The sequence below is a fragment of the Thunnus thynnus genome, chromosome 17 (assembly GCF_963924715.1).
Source record: "Thunnus thynnus chromosome 17, fThuThy2.1, whole genome shotgun sequence".
NCBI classification, from domain to species: Eukaryota; Metazoa; Chordata; class Actinopteri; order Scombriformes; family Scombridae; genus Thunnus; species Thunnus thynnus.
This window is the reverse complement of record NC_089533.1, coordinates 4,243,274-4,264,952: the sequence shown is the minus strand read 5'-3', so window position 1 is coordinate 4,264,952 and position 21,679 is coordinate 4,243,274. Positions and strand designations below refer to the sequence as shown.

The window sequence follows — 21,679 nt, the reverse complement described above, 5'->3', positions numbered from 1 at the left end:
CACTTTGGTCAGCTGTGGTTGTTTTTAAATGTGCTTTATAAATAAATTTGATTTGATTTGATTTTGGCGACTGTGTGGAGAAAAGTGGTAGTGTTTTCCCAGAATGAAGACTGCATTTCCCATGAGCGTCACCGGCTCGTGTTGTAAAGATCTTGGCTAGCACGTGCTTTTGTTTTGGAAATGAGTGAAAGAAAGATGCTACTTATTTTTAATACTATTTTTCTTTTTTTAAACACAGCTGTTTGCAGGATTTACAGTGATGAGGTAATGTATCTGTTTGTGGCTATTTAAGATGAAGTAAAGTAAACTTTGCTTTAGTACCACATGTATCATGTACCAACTGCATTCACACCAAATAAGACAATGTGGCACCTTCCTGCAGCGTTGTGTGGAGGTTTGCGGAGGTGTGAGCGTGTTTATTTGTGCTTTAGAACGTAACCACCATGAGACAATCAGAAAATAATGTTTGATATCTCAGATTCACTCCTTTGTTCTCACTACACCGCCGATCGCTCTCTTCATTCTCTCTCTAGCTCGCTCAACCACCACTTCCCTCTCTCTCTCGCTCTCTCTTTTTCTCTCGTCTTTTTTAAAATGAGTCCAGAAGCCAACAACAAGTCTGACTTTACTTTTAATGTTATCAAATGAAGAAAAAAAATGGCCTCCCGTCGTCCTAGCAACATCTTTGTACTCCCTCATGCTACAATGCTACATGTACTGTAAACATCGGCTCTCCTCGTCTGTGTGCCGTAAATCGTTTTGTCTGATTTTGCGGGGAATCCGACCCGGTTTCAGGCATGTAGAATAACTATATCAAAATAGCCAATCTTCTCGCTGATGGTCTCGTTTGCTTATGTAGGTTATATAGAGGCATCAGAGGCATCATGAGACTGTTTCATGACCAGTTAAAAGTTCCTTGTAGTAACTTTAAAAACATTTTTAGGTGCCAGACGCTCTCTATAGCACCTCCTGGAGCTCAAAGGTTCAAACTGGCTGAATAGAGGATGGGAGCTGTCTTCCAGGATACTCCTCGCTTTCTTCTTTGTCCTTTCTGTAAAAAGTTGAATCAAAGACTTTTAGGGTTTGCCAACTATTCTGCAGGCAATTAGGACAATCCTGGAAAGTTCATTCTTAGTTCTACAATTTAAATGACCATACCAGAGGGGGAAGATGAAAAGTTACACTCTCAACAAGAGTTTTTTTTACACTAATATTAACATTACTTGTTGGAAAGTTGGCTATGTGGAAATAAACTGGTATAAATAAGAAACATCTGCTGTGTTATAAACAATAGTGATGTTGTTAAGGTAGCTTTGTGAATGCACTCTGTGGTACCCAACTGTTTTTATCCTCTTCTAAAATAGAGCTGCAACTAATGATTATTTTCATTATATTAATCTGTTGATTATTTTCTTGAATAATTAATTAGTCATTTGGTCTATAAAATTTCAGAAAATGGTGGAAAATGTCAGTTACTGTTTTCCAAAGCCTAAGATGCAACCTTAAATGTCTCGTTTTGTCCCGACCAACAGTCCACAACCCAAAGATATTCAGTTTACTGCCATTAAAGACTAAAGAAACCAGAAAATATTCACTTTTAAGAGGCTGGATTAAGAAAATATCAGTATTTTTTCTTAAAAAAAATGACTCAAAACAATGAATCAATAATCAAAATAGTTGACAATTAATTTTAGGTTAATTAACTAATTGATTATTTGACTAATCGTAGAAGCTCTACTCTAAAATAATGATACATTTATTTATTTATGTATTTGTAATGGACAATGCTCACTGATCAAGAGAAAAAATTAAAAAAGTTTCTTTGTATTTAGCTATTTTCCATCTGTTGTCTCTGAGATGTCAAAAATGCACCTTAAATATAGCATAAAACAATATCTTTCATAAAATTGATATATGCAGTATAAATATCATGCACAAAGTTGTATTTGTGGGTAAATAAGCTCAGGTACGTAACTCCAGCAATGCTGATTTTTGGCTTTGCTAGCAAGCCGGTAAGCTAATTAAAATGTTTGAATAGTTGGGAGTTTTATAATGTAAAAATTACAAAGTTGATTCTATTAATTAAATTAAATTAAAAGCACTGTGAATTTTATCATGTGAATATTATAAGTAGCAAGTAAGTTATGAAAGAGATAGTTTTTCAATAGTCTGGCTATAAGGTGTAGACAACCTTCCCCCTAGTGATATTACCTCATGGAAACTTTCTTTTACCTCTAGAAATTTATATTTTTTTATTAAATAGAAATAGAAAAAAATTACACAAATAGTAGGGTGCAGAAGAAAAGCCTTTTAAAGTTGTAGTTTTATTTTGAAAGTTGTAACGGGAAGTGCTGCGCTTCCCTGATAACTTGATACAAACGGGCGTAGAGAGGCGGGCAACTGAGAATGTGATTGCTTAAAATGTGTCCCTGGGCAGCCACCGTAGTCTGATGGAAACATGTCCCACTTACAAGTGAAAGTGGAGACATAAACCCCCAAAACATGAAGCCTGCGATAACTGGTGTCTTGATTCTATTCTTTTCACCATTTTTCAAGATATTTAATTTATAGAACCTTCATGTTTTTATTAGTTTCTGGTTTCAATACATGTTGCACAACACCTTTTACATTAGTGGTTGATAGATTTATGTTTTTTTGTCCCATGATGCTTTTATTCAGAGCAACTAATGGTATGGTACAATTTTAAGTCAACTTCAAAACCACAAAGTGTAGGTAATTACATGATTATATGATATTCAAATCAAGTTTATTAATCAAAACATTAAGTTACACCTGAAGTAAACGACAGATTCCTAACATACATGTACATTTTGTTCCCTCACAAGCACACTGTGTCACAAGTTTCAACCAAATACCAAATAAAATAAACAAAAACCTGTTGTGTGCCATTAAACTGATAAATATGATTTATTATTATTATTATTAAGTTCCCCCAGTTCTGTCGAATATTAGCTTATTCTCTGTTATGTACCAAAACAGTTGGCTAAAGTTGCAAAATCACAACAGTGGTTTAACAAAATCAGCCAGAGGGAATGTCCACAGTTTACAGCTGTTTCTCTATTTGAGATAAAAGCATTTTTGCAGAGGGTTTTTTTTTGTGTCTCTGATGATCAAAGTGAAGTTTGTTTAGCGTCTTCTGGATGATCTGAGAAACTGTCTGATCTGAAACACAGGGAAAAAAAAGAAATTATTGATGATGATGTTATGATTTTCCAAAATTCTGTCGTCCTAATTTATAATTTCATGCAAATTGCGTGCATAAATAGTTGCTGAATTTTGTCTGATGTAATGAATAACACTGGAATCAATTCATTTGATTATTTAAAAAAAAAAATTGAATACAACCATATTGTGATATATATCAATATCAAAGCATTAATATTCTGAGTGATATTAATTTGAACCATACTGCCCAGCCCTACATGAATTACTACTAATTAAATGATTCAATCATTACCTTTTATTCTTGCGTTTGTTCTTGATTATTTTGTGAGACATCATCACTATAAAAACGATGACAAGAAATCCAGCCATCGCTGCGAATCCGGTGAAGACACTCTGCAGGATGTTCACATCTTAAACAAGACAGAACAGAGAGAACATATTTACATACCAAATATGTGTTTTTTGAAGGTTGATGCTGATAATTCACTAAAAGTGTCTGGATTTCCAAAATGACAAAACATACAGCAACCAATCTTGTGAGATACTTAGATAAGTGCAAAGTCTGCCCCCCCCCCACCACTCAGGCAACAACAACAACAACAACAACATTGAATGACCACATGATGGCGCTATAACAGTGACTTTTACATCCTAGGAAATACCCCAATCAGTTGAAGTGAATCAGTTTAAACTGATCAAAGTACACTAGTTATTCAGTGAAAATAAGTTAAAAAAAACAAGTAATTAAGTACATGTACATGCTCTGATGTCAGATCTTCCCACCAGCACTTGAACACACCACTGTACACCGCATTTAATAAACATTACACTTTGCAAATGGTGAACAGCATTGCTAGTATGTATGATTTGTAGGAAATTGGCTAAACTAGGCCAAACAAATGAGACTTTAAATTTAGTATTAATGCAATAAAATAAACATGTTACTACTTATTACTACTGCAATACATACAGTGCTACCAACATTAGAACTACTACTGCCACTATTACTACTACTACTACTACTACTACTACTACTACTACACTACTACTATTAAAGTGCCAGATCATAAGAATTTATAACTGAGTGCTTCCTGTAGACAATCAGTGTAATTTTTGCAAATACAATTGTACAAAGTGAATCATATCCATCATATCAGAGGTAGATGACACTGACAGGACAATATTTGGGTTTAATTTAAGAACTGTCCCATGCTGATGTATAAACAAGATGATAATCTGTTTTAATTCATTATATGTGTATACGAAACACAAATATTTAGTCTTTCTTGTTTAAAATCTTTCCAAACTTGTGAGCATCACCAGATCCGGTTTTTAGTTTTAACCTACAGTAACTCTACGTCTGATTTGAACATATGTGAAGCTGGAAATGATGGATGAATGGCCTAGTAATGAAGGAGCAGGTGTTGAAGCGACACACTTTCGGGGGCCACGGGGAGAGACTCATTAGCCTGATAAAAAAACTCACCATGAGTACTGGTCTCAACGTGAGTAACCAGCATGTGTTTGGTGGCGTTCAGGTTGCCGTCGTTGACCTCCGGCTGGATGCCCAAGATGTGACACATCAGGGGGTAGATGTTCACCGTCTCAAAGGGCCCCACCTCCAGGTTCCTCTGAAACGCTGGACCCACCGCCCTGAAGAAGGGCTTCATGTCCATCTCTTGGTTGTCATAGCCATGCTCTCCCTTGTGGAACTGAACCGGGAGATACTGCAGGGACACACAGGGACGAATAACACAATTCGCATGACCCAGTTTGTTATATTCAATTATATCTTAGAATCATATTAACACAGAGTTGACACATTTTGGCCTACTCTCATGTAGACAGCAGAGGGAGGTATAGGCTAAGTGAAAAGGAGGTTGCCAAATCAAAGAGTAGGCCTTTTATCTCTTTGTGATCCACTATCCACCAAGGAAAGAAAGATATTTAACACTGCCTGAATGAGATTTTTAAGCCCATCTTTAAAAATTTTCATTCCTTTTCATTCATTTCCTTTTATCAATTTGTAGTATATAATAAGTTTTATTGCCAACAAAGTGTGATATAATTATCCGTGTGAATAACACCCGGTTATCTCAGTTCTTACGTAACGTTCTCACCATGCTTATCCTTCTCTGGGATCAAACTGAAAAGAGGTGAAGTGGCCATAAAGGCTGGACAAAGAATCTGATAATACAGTCATCACGATCATGGCCGGTCATAACCTATAGACTTTTGATAACCTGTTTGATTAGAGGGTTCACAGGACTGATTGTTTTTCACGTATTCAGCATTTGAAGGCATTTTATGGTGTCAGTAATTTACTCTTTTAAATTAAGTTATGATTTGATGGTTCTCGGTTTTGAGTGACACATTCACTTGCAGCGTTGTCGTACAGTGGAGTGACTGAGCGAGTGGAGCCAAATGAAAATGCTAATTTTGAATTTTGAGCCATGAATAGCTTCATGAAGCATTTGAGAGCACTGCATGTCATCAGCCCGGCCTGGATTATCCTGAGGACGTGCAAATGCACTTGATTAAAATTGTAATGCACTAAGATTAGAATTTAACTCTTTGTTTCTGGTTGAAAAGAGTCCGGTTTCAACATTTCCTATGAGCCAAATGAAATTGGCTTTTTTTTTTCAGTGTAGTTTTACTCAGAATAAGAGCTGAATGCAGGATATTTCCAGAATAAACTGGAAGGCACGTACAGATTATCTGGCTATTTATCTGTAACAATAAATCAGTGCGTGCTACTTGATTGCCTTATGACCTCTTAATTTAATCATTAGCACGTGAATTGCTGACTGTTAATATGCTACCAGTACAATTGCAGCATGAAATGTAAACGTTGCAGCTTTTGTTCTTAGTAGTCTCAGTACTTACACAGTCATTCCCTAATGTTTTCACAGTATTCTGCTGTTTTAAAGCCGCACTTTGCAATTTGGCATGTTAATGGGCACAAATGGCAACTCAAGGTAACTGTTTACTTTAAAGGGTAAATCAATAGGAATTGCATTGAGCAGAAAACTGCTGCTGCATGTCTCTCTATGGTTTTAAATTTTCCAGCATGTTGCACCAACACCTGGCCAAACCCAAGCCAGTGATGTTAGGGGAAAACATGATTTGAAATCACTGCTGCAGCCTCTCTTAGTGATTTGGTAAAAATTACACAGTCATGGTCTCTGTAACAACACATTTCTTAATCAAAAAAGACATGAAAAGAAATTCAACGTACCCCGTTGATTACATATCCAGGGTCGGACCATAAAATGATGGGGAGGATTCGGTCATTTTTGGCAAAGTGGAGACGCTCTGGCATCTCCTCCTTCTTGAACACATGGAGGTGGGGATGGGCCCCCTTCAAGGCGTTGTAAACCTTATCCAGCCTGCCCGGCTTCGGCAACAGCATCCCGGAGGGGCCAAAGTCCACCAGGTGGAAGGACAGGTCACGGAAGGAGAAGCCTGGGATCTTGGACAGGATGATCTCTTCTACTAGCCCGTTGCGGTACACCGTGGACATGCCGTGGTCTGCTGTGATGATGATGTTCAGGCGGCTGGTCAGTCCGTGTTCTTCAGCCGATTGGCGGATGTAGCCCACTGTTCGGTCAACCTGCTTGACCACCTCTCGTCGCTGTGGGGAGTCTGGGCCATATTTGTGGCCGGTGCTATCTGGCTCACCAAAGTACATGGACACAAAGTCTAGATCCTGGTTACTGAACCAGTCCATCACCTTGTCTGTGTTCTCTCGCCAAGCGGTCTCGTTCTTGTAGTTGTAAAGCGGTGGCTCCACTTCCCGCACCATAGCAACCTGTCCCTGGTAACTGGAAGCTGTGCCAGGAAAATGAAGAGAGCCAGCTTTCAGGCCCTGTAAGAGTAGAAAGAAGAGGCTACATTAACATTACACACATAAATATGACACAAGTACATACTTACAAGCATGCCAAAGGTTAGCCTGTTCATACTGTGGGTCACATACAAGCAAACAAAATCCGTATTATTACTAATTAATTATTACATTAATTTTCTTAAACCCACAGCTGAGGTTTTTGGCAGCAACTGTCATCTCCATGCAGTTGACATCTACACCTGCAAAATAATTTGCAATTTCAACTGCAGTGATCCACCTGAAATCATTCAGCAGGCCTTCAGAGGTGTTTTGTCAAGAGAAATGGTTTTCTAGTGCTGTAAGCAGCAGAAACAGTCTCTCACAGTGATAAGATGGAAATTGTTCTGCACAGACCTGTTTCTGTGCTGTGATCCAGATAGGCAGAGTGCCATTGTCCCACCACTCATTCACATGCTGAGTCTGATAGTAAGGCTTCTTCTGACCGGTGGATGTGTTGAACCACATGTTGTGGATTACCCCATGATTCTCGATGTAGCGGCCTACAGAAGAGAATCACTGTCAGTCTGTGTGCACTCATTATTCACAGCGTGACACATTCACATTAAAAATTCTATCAACTTAACGGGCTGAGTGGCATGACGCTTTTGGACAAGGTCTTACGACCAACTTCGCAGATTAGAGGAATTTAATTTCAAGGAAGTTAAATTTCTTGAGAGTCAAAATAAGAATAGGAGCAGAGAATTCTTCCCTCAGTCATCCAAGCATAATCATCTTAGTCAGCTATAAAAGCTGTTGGACCCTGGGACATTCAATTACAACTAATTCCTTTTTCCCATGGCTTTTTTCAATCCTTGCAAAGTAAACTTAAGGCGGTTTCCTTTCCCACCATGATATGCAGATCCCCTGCCAACTGGAAGCACCGTCGTAGAAAATGAAATACTTTACCTGTCAACAGGGTGAAGTGTGTAGGACTGGTGATGGTGAGGTAAGGCGGTGTGACATACAGGGCTTTGACTCCATCCTTGGCCATTTTGTCGAGGTGCGGCGTGTCCACATCGCGGTCGTAGTCCCATCGGAAACCGTCGAAGGAGATCAGCAGCACCTTCTGCCTCGGTTTATCCGTAGGAGCTCCGAGGACGGAGGAGGCCCAGAGGAGGTAGAGACTTGCGGTCCACAGCATGGTGAACACAAACACTTCACAGATCTTAACTGATTCTATCCTCCGGCTAAAACCGTTTTATTTACAAGAGGATCCTCCTCTTCTTGGCAGCTCACCTGAGGTTTCTCAGCCAAGATTTTCTGAGCAAAGTTTCACAAACTTATCTTATCTCGTGGATTGAGCAGACGTTATCTCAGCACTTTTCTGCATGTGGCCCGGTGATGTTTATGAGCTGATTTTACGGCTGGGAGTCGTGTTCACAGTGAACCCCCCCCACTTACCCCCCCTCCTTCTTTTGCTCTTGAGGACTGACAGCAAAGCAGATTAATCTCTCCGGGCATCATGCTTTTTTGTTTCCTCCTAACTCGGCTGTTGATGCTGTCTTTCTGTTTGTCTGCCTGCGTGCCTGTCTGTGTGGCAGAGTTTCCTGTGAATCACTGACAATGGGGGAATGACACTTTGATGGGTTTCACCTTGAGTTGGGATGGTGCATGATTGATCTGACACCAGGAAAATGAAGAGGAAAATGAGAGTATATATCTCTTGGTCAGCTATCAGTGGTCTCTTGGGAAGAAAAGTCCCTAATAGACATATTCATTTTAATAACTCTGTGTATATTAGCCCCAGGATATTGTTAAAAGATCCTTTAGAATCTACATTGATTTTCTTAGCAATGCCCATGACGATGGACAAACTATTAAAAATGAACCGCAGCCTCCTCAGTGTTTCAGCTCAGATCATACTCTGCGTTCTCATCCAGACATTATATATCACTCCGTTGTGATGTAACCTTATCAACGTCCATCAAATCGCTAGACAAGCTAACTCTTCAAATTTGTTCTTTATTGTGTGTGTCCTTGGCTGAGGTTCAAGGGAAGTGTCTAATCTTTATGGAGATAAGGGATAACATTCATCAGCTTTCATTTACCTCATTCATATTCATTAGCGTTCTCATATTAACTCTATCCGCTCGTCGTCCACTGTCAGCAAGATTTGGAGTAGTGTTTTTTGGACTGCTGAGACCTGTGCGAGTCTCAGATCTCTGCTATGAGAACTTTATCAAACACACACACTCTGAACTTGAGGGGCAAGCAAACTTTATCTGACCCTCTCAATCCGGTACAGGATCTCCACAGGGATTCTCACATTTACTTGAAGAAGAAAAGGGAGGCTTGTGCCTTTAGCACTCCCTGCTGCCCATATACAACCACTGCAGTACCACCTGAGAGCCAAAACAACTATATCACTTTGAGTTAGAGCATGTACACTAATCTAATGAAAGGCAAGTTATTTCCCAGGCTGAGGATACAATATTGTATCTTTAAGCTTTAAGTTTATGTTAATTAGACTTTAATGTAACTTTCCAGATACTTGTCTTTATATTCTTTGCCGATCAGTAAATTCTTAAAGATATTAAAAAAGTTATGTGGATGCTACATTTTTCTGAATATGTAGCATCAGCAACTCTTGAGCTGACACACTCAAAAGAAAAGTTGTCAACTAATGTCTTCTGTCAAGAATGATTTTGTTTGATTTTTGTTTTTTTATGTTATAGACAAAAATGATTGCTTCTGATTTATTTATTGAATACAACATGGTCTCATTGGCCTTCATCAGGTGTATGAATAAGTATTACAACAGTTTCAATATACAGTATTTACATTGATGCAATGGAAATTACCGTGAAAATTAGTTCAACTGGTAGAAAACACACAGTAGTTTATACATATTTAGGTAAAGAAGGCATCTCTTTAAAAAAATCTGTAAAATAAATAAAATAAATAACACTTTCAAAAGCTTAGGAAAAGTAAAATAAGTAAAAAAAGGGTAAAATTGCCAAAGTTAATCATAAGTGGGAATCTTACAGTGTCACCAAGAGCATTTCAATAAATCCAACTTGCTTTGCTGAAAAGTCAGAAAGACCATATTGAGGATATGATGAGGATGAAGGACCAATATTCATAATTTAATGAATGCATATACAGTTTATCCATCCACACAATAACCCCTGAATGAGGAAAGTATTAGTAGATGTAATGTACAATGTTACAGATATACCAGTAACTATGTTTCAATCACCAGTTGTGTGAATCTTGTGGTCCTCTGAATCAGTATGTGTATATTTGGAAGGGGTGGAGTTTTTCACTTTTGCTTCAGATATTTTTTTATTTAACGACATCTTGTGTCAAATAATGTTACAAAATTAGTCCCTTGAGATGGAGATGAAAACATAAAGTAGCTCTGAACAAAACATGGAGAGTAAAGCTGCTCAGTTTCAGTGAAAATGTAAGTAAGTGGTTCAGTGGTGAACATCTGGATGTATGGATTTATTCTAATCTTTATACAATAGACCAAAATGTCACAAGTTTTAAATAGAATTATGATTTTCAACACCATCATAATGCTTTTTTTGCTTCTGTCAATGATAAATGAGAGCATTTACATGTTAAAGAACATCATTTAGCTCATCTCATGAACTTTTTAACATTTGAATTTTCACAATTCACCTAAAAATGTTCACTCCTGTCCTCCATGTCAGAATTGCTGATGAAAGAGATCCAAATGTTAAAATACATAAACACAGCTATTCTTTATAGGTGAAAATAAATTCCTAACTACATCTGTATTCTGTTCACTTCTGCGTTTGAATGGCAAGCTGCTTCTTTCACTGCTGTGACTCCAGAGTAGACCATCAAGTTCACGCCAGCATGCCTGAGATCGATGTGAACAAAGAAACTCTCGCTCACAGGAGGGACACTTAAGTCTTACGCATGCTTCTCACCAAATAAAGGTTTTGTTTGTTTGTTTGTTTGTTTTTATAAAGTTGGACTTCATACCTGAAAGAGTCTGTTCAACATAGTTATTGCTTTAACTGAAGAAACCAGGTATGTTGTTTTTTTTTTATATATATATCAGTTTTGTTAGCCAACAGCTCAAACAAGGCTGACTGATCAGATATCCAAACTATCTGTGTAACATGAGACCCAAAATGAAAAGATTTCCATTTCAAAATATTAAAGACACTTTTGCACACAGCTTCTCCCTCCTGTCAATCACATCCATTTCCATCAGCAAAACAGCACAGTTTGGAGGAAACATAATGCCATCCAGGTTGATGTTTTTCCTCAACAAATCAGATGGAACACTGATAATAGATATATTTGCAAGTTGCCAACAATTGATTATTTTGTCAATATCCACATGTGGTAACATTTCTTCACTCCGATTTTGGAGACAATCTTTTTTTCTTCTAAATATCTGCAATTTTGATAGTTTCTGTTTTAAGTTTTCTCCAGTTTTTCCAGGGATTTTAATTCTTGATGTGTTATCCCACACCAGGCACATGTCACTGCATCAATAATTCAACATTCAGACTTTTATTTTAGGCAAGTTGATACTTAAAAGAGTTCTCCACCTATTTAGCATTGCTCTCCTACAACATATTCAGACTCAAGATGAACAGTAAAATAAAAAATGAGCAAAATTGATGCAGTGAAACCAGAGTTGTCAACTGTACAGGTTTGGGTTTGTTATGCAAGTAGCGGCTAATGTAGCCTGGAGCTGCTAGCATCAACAGAGAGGAGCAGGCTACAGAGGTGTGGTAGCCTCACTTCTTTCTAACTCTACGACCCCGGATTTTGTAGTCTTCAGCGCCAACCAATGCTAAATCAAGTGACATCACTTGAGGCAATTTATCACTTCTACTTGTCTAAACCTTTCTGTGTATGTTAAATTACTATGTAATGTAGTATTTTCCTATTTGTGGTACTGCTGCTTTTACTTAAACCTCTAATAGCAAATTTTTTGGCCATTTAGGGATCATATGTTTGCAAACAGTTGCTTGTTTCCAACATCCAGCAGTTACGGAGCAACATTATCATTTATTTGGAGTCGTGTTTCTGTCCACCTGGTGAATTTAAGTCTAATATTCACTCTCTTTTAGCTCGGTTTTTGCTCTCTACCAACTCCTGAGGGAAATATCTGGCTCTTTAGCTGCTAAATGCTCCACTATGTTCACCAGCTACTCTACAGCCAACTGTGTCTGTTTGCTGTTTGGTGCAGAGCAGGTAGTGCGCAGCTGTCTGCTGTGACCAAAAACAAACCTATGTGAGCACTGACAGTGAACCAGAACAGTAAAGTTGCAGCTGGACAGCTAAACAATGAGCTGAAAATCGCCATAAAGCTCTGTAAAACCGAAGGGAGCTGCAGAGTCGCTGATAATTCTCTGTAGGTTCATCATTGTGAGCAACTCCTCTCACATTACATGTTGTTATTTGATACATTGTTATTGTAAAAATATCAATTATAGCCACTTTAAGTGAAGGAGTACTTCCTTCACCAGTGACCACCCTTACATGATCCATTAGATGTGCTGTTCTGACAGTCCTTTATACGCCCAACCAAGCTTCTGCAAGAAAGTCAACTTCTTGCGTTGACCCTATATGTTTCCACTGAACATCAAAGGCTGACCCAGAATGTCTGCATATGAGTTGGTCCTTCATCTCCGTCTTCTTGACATTTAGCAAGTCGCGCTCCACATGGACCAGGCCTACAGACTCCCAACAGGCTCCCTCGTGGTGCAGTCTTATCAGGGAAACACCAGATTTCTGCAAGGGGACTGGATATTGAGGGTGTTGAGCTCCTGGTGCAGCAGAATAATGGAGGACTCTTTCACGCCCATCAAACAACCATGCTGAACCTTGAAGAAGGCTGAGCAGGGTTTTTTTGAGTATGTGTGTGCGTACAGGTGTGTAACTTTACTGGTCCAGTACAATCCGTAGTCACATGGTCAACACATGATGACAGCACAGTGTCCAGAGATTCACCACAAAGTGAAGAGATAGTGAAAGCTGATTTTTTTTTATAATGATTAAACCCTTTATTCATATCTAGCGTTATTGTATCTGGCTAGTTGTATCATTATCTAATATCCAAGTCAGCACTTCATCAAACTCAATTTATACTCAAACTGACCTTGAATGTATGTTTCTACCCTTGCACAGAGCCTATATGTGAATGCTGCTCCTCTTATGTGTGTTGACGGTGATTTGATAACAATGAGATTAACATTTAGAGAGGGTGACAGTTCCGCCTGAATGGCACAGTGTACGTAACATACTGTATTAAAATTGAACAGCAGGAATGTGACAGCAGATATTCCTATAATACAGTACCTCTTCCTCCAGCGGCCACTAGCATGTAATTATTTTCACTTCAGTCCACCGGCACTGTGAATCTTACTGTTGCTAACCTACTGTGTATTAGCTTTCTCCTTCACTAATTCCTTATGGGCTCTTAACATTGTCAAGTAAATATGTGACTGCTATAACTTTGTTATTATGGAATTTGGCTTCTTGCTTGCAGGGCCTGTCTGTGTCACCAGTGTTGTTAGTGTGTTTACATGCACACAAGTATCCTGGCTTTGATCATATTTGGGATATAACCTGTTTATTCATATCCATGTTTACATGATTGTAACAGTATCCCAGTTTCTTATCATCTGTGCTAGTTGTTGTTGAAATAGACTAACTTGTCTTGATTCCTCAACACATCAGCCGCTCCTTTCTCTACCAATAGAAATCATCCATTGGAAATCAGATCATCGTCCATCGTCATGCACGTCCTCAAAAAATGGTTAAACACTCATGAAAATCTGCTTCATAGCACTACTAGAGGTCAGAAGGTCTCCACAGGGGACCTTTAAGGTGTCTTGTGGAGTTTTTGGCACTATAGAGTAGTCTTTTGATCAGCAGGTTTCTGTCTTGACATGTGTTCATGGAAGCACATACATACATGTACAGTACTGTACGTGTTGGTGCCGTTAATGCACCATAAACAGGTATCAACTCACCAATAAAAAAAGAATACCACAAGCTGATTTGTAATCAATGTTCTGTAGGTAAACACCAAAAAATATCTTTACTTGAGCACCAAATGTAGATTAATTCACCACTGGAAATAGTAAGTAAGTGAAATTTATACGGCGCTTTTCACAGACATTAGTCACAAAGTGCTTTACATGAGCATGATGCAACAAGGAAAAACACACATTAGACAAAAAACACAATCATAGAAACATAAAAATGCTGACTTGTTTCTTACAGGTTAACCAAACACCTGTATAAACAGGTGTTTTTAACTGCTTTTTAAATGAATAAACAGAATCACTAGACTGTAAGGATGCATGTGAAAGTCCCCAGTAAATACACTTTTTACTTCTGTTTTAGTAACATTTTCTATAAATTAGTTTCCAACTGTTAAATTGCTGAGCTCTTTTTTAAAAAATCTATATTTGTGACCCTTTTTTAAAGATTTACATCTTCAGTAGGAACCAATGAGCTTAAGCCATCTTCAGACCAAATCATTCATTTGAAAGGGGGTGGTGTGTTTAGGCTTTGGTGGTTTTGGTTGCAGCAGCCTGCAGCAAGAAAGTTGATCCAGAATCAACTTTTGGAGAAACACAACCCGACGTCATGCTGTGGTGGCCAATCATAGCTGACGATCAGACTGATCAGAGCTGTACACCCCTGCCATGAGGGACTACAAAGACGTTTCTAGAAGGAGGGGAGGACATTTATCTTCGTTTGATAATGTTGAAAGTAAAGTTAGTCTTTGCTGTCAGCTTCCAGACTCATTTTGAAAAGACAATAGAAAGAGAGAGAGAGAGAGAGAGAGCTGAGAGCACCAGTGAGCGAGAGAGAGAGCAGCTGTGGTCGAGAGAGCTAGAGAATAAATGAAGAGAGGGAGCGATGGTAGCGAGAAAGCCAGCGAATCAGATCAATAAAACGTTATTTTCTGATTGTTTCACAGCGGTTACGTTCTAGAGCACAAATAAACACACCCACACCCCCCCTCCCCCACACCTCCGTACAGCCCTGCGGCAGTGAGCAGCAACGCCTGATTTGGTCTGAACACGGCCTTGGAGCCACAGACAGAGTATGGAGGTCAGAAAGTGAGAGAAATAGACTAACTTGTTTTGGCCTTTTAGAGTATGACCTCTAGTGGGGTCAAAGATGTACAAGTTCAACCTCAGGACAAGTTGATGTTGGAAACCAGGATGTTTTCAGTGAAATTCACAGCAATTTTTACTTTATATGTTGATATTTCTGAATGTTCTTGAGGAAAAATTGGCTTCATGGTGAGGAAAAGTAGCCCCCCCTCAGGTTCCAGGGTAACAACATAACTAAACAATTAGATGAATAAATGACATATAAAACATAAAATATCTATTTGTATTTAATTACATTGTCATTTAATCTTGTACTTGAATGTAACAGATATCTGTAGGCGGGAAAGGAACATTTTTTTATATTTATAGTGGACACCATTGCTGAGCCAACACGCAATATGCAGCATGTATTAAATGGCCATTATTACCCTGAAATATCTCTAACCCTAGTTTGTGTATCTTGTGTGTTTACTGTGTGTGTGTGTGTGTGAGACGCAGAGAGGGAGAATGAAGGTGAGAGAATGAGTAAGAGCTGGGAGCAGAGTGGAGGAGGCTCAGGCTTGTGGAGGCAGCTAGGCTGATTTGCGGCTTCATTCCAGCGCGTGGGCCCTTTCAGGCTCTGTCGCCTGTAACAGGTTGACGTGATAAACTCTGTAGCCGAGCCAGTCAGATGTGGCACAGTGGAGGCGCCCTCCTCCTCGCTCCTCTCCCCTTGGCCTGGTGTCTCATTGTGGCGCTGTGGGGCTCCAGTGTGCTGGCATTACACTTTCACACGGCAGTAATTGATTTCTTTAATTTGCTTCAAGAGAAACTGTTGTCAGCCAACCAAGCAGCCATTTTTCAGGCCACTTTAATTAAATGCCAAGTCTTTAGGTGTGATATGAAATTCGTTTGGCTTCTCTGATCTTCTACTCCTCAGACAATTCATTAACATTTTCGTTTCTGCCTTTATGTTTTACACAAAGCTTCAAAAAGGAGCTCATCAGTGACATTTCAGTTCCTGCACCATACATTCAATCATTTATTTAAGTGCATTTAAACTAGAGATTAAGTGCAGTGTGGCTGTTTCACTTGAGATAATACAGAGTCTGTGGAGCCTCAGTCAGCCGAGGAATTCAAGAGAATAAAAAAGCAGGCCTCCAGTTGTGTGGCTTTTATTGGAGGCTCTGTTATTTCTTGTAACTGTTTCAGATTACTAAAATGTACCTGAAGACAAGGAGCAAATAGAATTAACTGCAGTGAATGCTAAACATATTCCTCGCTTTCTTAAATCTCCCACACTCTGGTGGCTAGCAGCTACATTATTCCAGGTTCGTCAGTGAACTGGTTTCATCCTGTTGGCCTTCGTCTTCTTTGTGTGTAATCAGGCCTATAATCTGATGGGAATTATAGGTTTAATGGCATCAAATCTCTTTTACATCTCACATATAATATCTGATGGAACAACGCAGGGTAGGTGTATCTTCAGTCTAAAGCAGCAGAACCATTTATTTCAGCCATAATAGCAGGGCAGCAGGCACACCTCCCTAATAATATCCTGATGCCTCCCCACTCGCTCTGACTCAGAGATCTTCTGAAAGGCCCCTCTCCACTCATCCTCTCAGAGTGGCCTTCATCTCATCGAGATGAACAGCAGCTGCCTCTTCCTGCCTCCCACCATACGTCAACACATCAGTACCACTCTGCCTGCCTGCCTGCCTGCCTGCTTTCAAATACCCCAAAAAAAATATGAGGCTCGCTAAACCCGAAAGAATAGCCTACTGCAGTTCGTATTACAATGGTTGATACGTCTTGATATAAATATTTCTGCTGGTGAGCACCTCAGTTGCAGTTAGATTGAGCTTGCAGAGCAGGATTTTGTGTAATCGTTGTGGAAGTTAGTGGAAAATTGAGCAAATGTGTGAAAACTATATTGTAGAAGGTGGAAAAACAGGAGGTGGACCTTTTATGCATAGGTGAAGGTAGTCTAAATTGTTAAGCACACTAGCAGCATGGATTTAGGGTTAGTTGTGTTCCTAAATGATCAATTGGCCCATCACTCTTTATTTCAACAACTATTGGATGAATTGCCATGAAATTTTTAGACATTTGTAGTCCTCAGAGGATGAAGCCTACTGACTTTAGTGATCCCTTGACTTTTTCTCAAGGGAGTCTCATTTTTGATTTTTAATGACTTATCTCAACAACTATTAAATGGGTTGACAGGACATTTGATAGAGATATCCATCGTCCCCAGAGGATGGATCTTTACTTACATTTGTGGTTTTTAGTAAAACCAAATGAATTGCAAATTAATTCTGACGACGATTTAGCCTCTGGGGGCAACGGCCAATAACACGGATATCCGGGCCAAGATTTCCTCTCTCGTGCGCCAGTCATTGTTTACAGTCCGATTAGCAACTTTTTGTAGGTGTTTTAGGTCCAGACAACGTTTCGGCTAATTTCTATAAATAGATATCTACATATGAATGCAGATACATTTTTTAAAAAGCTAATAAAAATCTAAATCATCATCAGATGATAACCAGTGGGTTCTGAGATTGCATTTTGGCCAATGCATCCCTCCTCATTTGCTCTCCACATGGACTGTTTACCTGCATGCAACCAAAGCCTGTACAAACGTGATTAGTCAATACTATTCACTACAAATGGAAACCAGAATGCATCTGATACCAAAATCTTGTCTTAACTTTTCATCTAGTGCCATCATTGGTCATTAAAAAGTTAGATTTGGTCAATACTTGCAATGCCTGCAAAACTATTGACATTCCCACCAGCCTCAGCAGTACTGTGTGCTTAGTGCTAATGAGCAAATGTTAGCATGCTTACACAAACAACTCAGATGGTGAAAATGCAAACCGTTATACCAGCTGTACATTCCAGCATTGTGAGCGTGTTAGCATGCTGACGTTAGCATTTAGCTCAAAGCACCACAGTGCCTAACTACATTCTCACACAGCCGCTTGCATGGCTGGAGGCTCTTTGTCTTGTCTTCTTCTTTTGAAATGCAAAATAAGATACTTAGCATCTACTTTTCCAGATTGTTTCTCTGTACTTATGTTGATGGTCTGTGTTTGAACTGAGCATACATAAAGAAAGGAAACTCAGCAGCATCATGCAGATAAAGAGTTGAGGGCTCTTGCTGTTTGGCAAAGAGGAGATCTCCATAGACTGAGCTTAACCCTGGATGTCCACTGGATGTGTTTCAGACCTGGAGCATCTTCAAGCGGACTGTTCTTCAGCAGCCACATTGTTTACAGGTCTTTTTTTTTTGCCGGCATATTTTGTGTTTTTACAAGCATATTGAAAACACATTGGCAGCTCATTCATGACTGATAACAGACACTGTGTGGGTGGACTCACAATTATTGTATGCAGCATGCCATCTTCATGTTTTATCTGTATTACCTGAACAGGATACTAGCAGGAAGAAAATATATTATGTATTTCTTCTCCTGCTGCAGAGATTTTGGAGAAGTTGCATAAACAAACAAGAAAAACTAGTGTGCTGTATGTGTAAAGACAAAGTCAATACCTATGAGAGACATTATTAAATATGAATTTTTGTAATAAATAGATATCTGTATTCATATGCAGGACATTCACAAGTGAATTTGGGGCTGCTACAGCAAAAATAGACCTGAACATTGGGGGTAAAAAAACAAATTACCTTTACTTTTAAGAAAGTTGTTCACATAAATATGTTCCGTGTCTCAGAAACTGAGGAATCATGGTGCATGCAGTGTCAGGGTTTCATCCCAAATGCATTTAAAGAAAGGTTTTCATCTGGAAATAGAGCGGGAGGCATTGTAAATGGGACATTAAAAGGAATCCCACATCAATTTCCCATACCAAATGCTGCATAACAGGAGTCATTTTGACAAAGTAGCCGTGTGATTATTTTTTTATTTCCATTTGAAAGCAATTAGCTGAAAGGTCCTTCCCTTGAGTTTCTGTGGCAGAATGTGTGGAATGACTCAGGATAATTGCTGTGAAATGAACAGAGTGCCAAGTTGAGAGAAGCACGAAAACCGCAAGGGTTCCCTCTCCATGGAAACGCCCTCTGCCTTTGTCAGTGCACCAGGAAATTAGGCAGCAAGTGATAACGGGGCTTGAATGAGTAACAAATGCAGGGGGGCGAGTGATATTTACTCCATTTCAAGCCATTACAGAAATTGAGTGTTTCCCCACGTCTCATGCTGTGCCTACTGAGTGCTGGATACAGGAGGAGGAGGGTCATTAAACATGGCAGCCGCCAGCGACGTGCTGGAGAAAGCCGGTTGAACCGCACAGTGTTCGCACCACCGATGGGCAGGACAGATATAATGAAGCCCAGCGCTGTCAGTGTATGGCACCAACTGATGATACTGATGCCTGAAAGGAGGACAAGGTGTTAGACGGAAGACAAGGCTGAGACAGTGTTTGCAGCTCATCTCATGTCTTTGCCACAAGCTGCCTCCTCAGCTCCTGCCCTAATTGCTGCCTTGCTTGGAGGCAGCGCTCCCTCGGTATGCCTTTCATGCCTCCCTTAATTACGTCAGCCGGAAAGGAACGTGATTGTTATTGTCATTACTCTCGTTAGTAATTAAGCAGCTATTGACTCCTTCCCTACATTCAGTCTGTTTGATTAGGCCTGAGGTCTGGAGATATGGATTAGGCTCTTACAATGTTGCAGGCACAGCCATAGAACGCTGCAGTCTTTTGTTGGCCGTGAGCCATGCGGCCGTTCAGAGACAGACTGAGGAAGAGGAGGGAGGAGAAGAGGAAGAACTGAACTGCTGCTCACTTTTCCTGTCAACAAAGTACATGACCTTCAACTTGTACTCTCCGTGGAGGTGTTGGAACACCTTTTACCGTAATGCTACGCTGTTGTTGGTGATGCTGGTGTGTGCACACATCCCTGGAGCTGGAGGACATGTCAACAAAGCTAAAACAATAAATCATATGTTCTGTGTTTTGCTGTGCCTCACGTGTCCCAACAAATTGTGTGCATGAGTAGTGAATGACTGAAGCATGAGTAGTGATAGCTGGCACGGCTGAACACGCTGGAGACCTACTCAAACTTCTACAATGGCAAAGTTTATTCTTGATCTTGTACCATGGTTCACTTACCAGCTTTGGCTGTTGCACGCTCCATAAAAAAGCTATTAAGTGGACTATAGTAGAAGTTAGACAAAAATTGTCAACTCAAACATGTTTGTCTTCTACAACAGTACTGTCCACTTAAGCTGTGTTTCCATACAGCATTTTATTCCACTAATATTCAGAATATGAGCTCAGTCAGATTTTTAAAAAAGCCACAGGTGAACACCTTAATTGGTAAAAAATGCAAGTTTGAATCTTTCCAAGTCTATTCAATACTTGTCACAGAAATGCTCACTGAGTATCTTCTGTTTTCAGAACATCATACTATTGGCTTTTTTCTGCTTGTTTGCACATATGACATTTGTAGTTTCGGACAGATTCCGTGTTGTAGTGGCTCGCTCTCAGCTGCAGGAAAAAAATATTTCTTCAGTATAAGCCTCAGTTAACTGTGTGAGACTAATAGTCCAAAGTAGACGTCTTCACAGATTCACTTGGTTGCCAGAAACTGACCAGATAACCCAGTCAAGCTTTGCCTGAATTGTATTTAGTCTAACTGGGTGCAGGTAGGGTCTCGTTATAGTGGTGCGAGTCTAATAATTTGTACTGATGAGTTTCTCATCATTATTGGCTGTGTATGTAAACACAAAAATCACTGCACTGATGACTTATCACCAAAGGTGTCACCAAAATAAAAGACATTCAGATCCTGTGGGCTGTCGTGTTAAAACGCCAGGGATTCCCTCCCTCTGGGAAAGTGGCAGAGGAAGATGAGAATAATAGTCTGAGAGTAGAAGAGGGAGTTCAATAATCGTGCAGGAGTGACAAGGACCCAAAAGCAATTCCTGACTGAGCACTAATCCCCACTTTTTTTCACGGGACGCACAGAGAGTGAGATAAGCCTGGAGGTTAATGCAGAGGCGTCTCTCCTATGTCCTCGGCGGTGACAGCCCCTGACAGGCAGACCCCAGCAGCACGCCTTGTTTATGTTAATGTAGGTGGCCCGGGCCAGCTCCCACGCTGAGCGGTGCAGATAGAGACGTCAGAGGCTCGTCAGAGTGGCACTCGCAACCTCTTGCCGGGCTACCCAGGATCTCTGCGTTAGCGTATGAGAGGTTGGCAGTGGAGGAGTACCGGGGGTGAGGGAGATGGGTGATAGTGAGGCACGCCTGCTGGGACTCCCACCCCTTAATCATCTGTGGATGGTTCATCTACTTCTCCACACTTCGTTTGAACCATAAATGACATCTTGGGGAGGAAGGGAGAGGGGAAAGTATTCTGCTTTTAATGTATGCGTCTTTGAAAATGTGCATTTTTATACCGCCTCTTTCTCTATTCTGTTTTATTTTGATAGGGTCAGACCCTGACAGTTACAATCAAAACGAGCTATGCACTGCCGGTTTTGCCTTTATTTTCTATGCATGTGTTGCGTTATTCATAAAACGGACATAAC

The 21,679-nt window shown here is 39.9% G+C and overlaps 2 protein-coding genes across 5 annotated transcripts in view; one reads left to right on the top strand and one right to left on the bottom strand.

Moving 5' to 3' along the window:
• LOC137200873 (RNA binding protein fox-1 homolog 3-like) overlaps window positions 1-21,679 on the top strand; it is a 505,114-nt gene that overhangs the window by 49,053 nt on the left and 434,382 nt on the right. The gene's annotated exons all lie outside the window — the stretch shown is intronic.
• LOC137168365 (ectonucleotide pyrophosphatase/phosphodiesterase family member 7-like) lies at window positions 2,319-8,260 on the bottom strand. The gene is made up of 6 exons (XM_067570910.1): window positions 7,982-8,260; window positions 7,430-7,575; window positions 6,425-7,054; window positions 4,673-4,913; window positions 3,479-3,596; window positions 2,319-3,183 (listed from the first exon to the last, which is right to left on the bottom strand). Exons 1-6 carry the CDS (start codon window positions 8,214-8,216, stop codon window positions 3,132-3,134), a joined length of 1,422 nt encoding a protein of 473 aa, XP_067427011.1. The 5' UTR covers window positions 8,217-8,260; the 3' UTR covers window positions 2,319-3,131.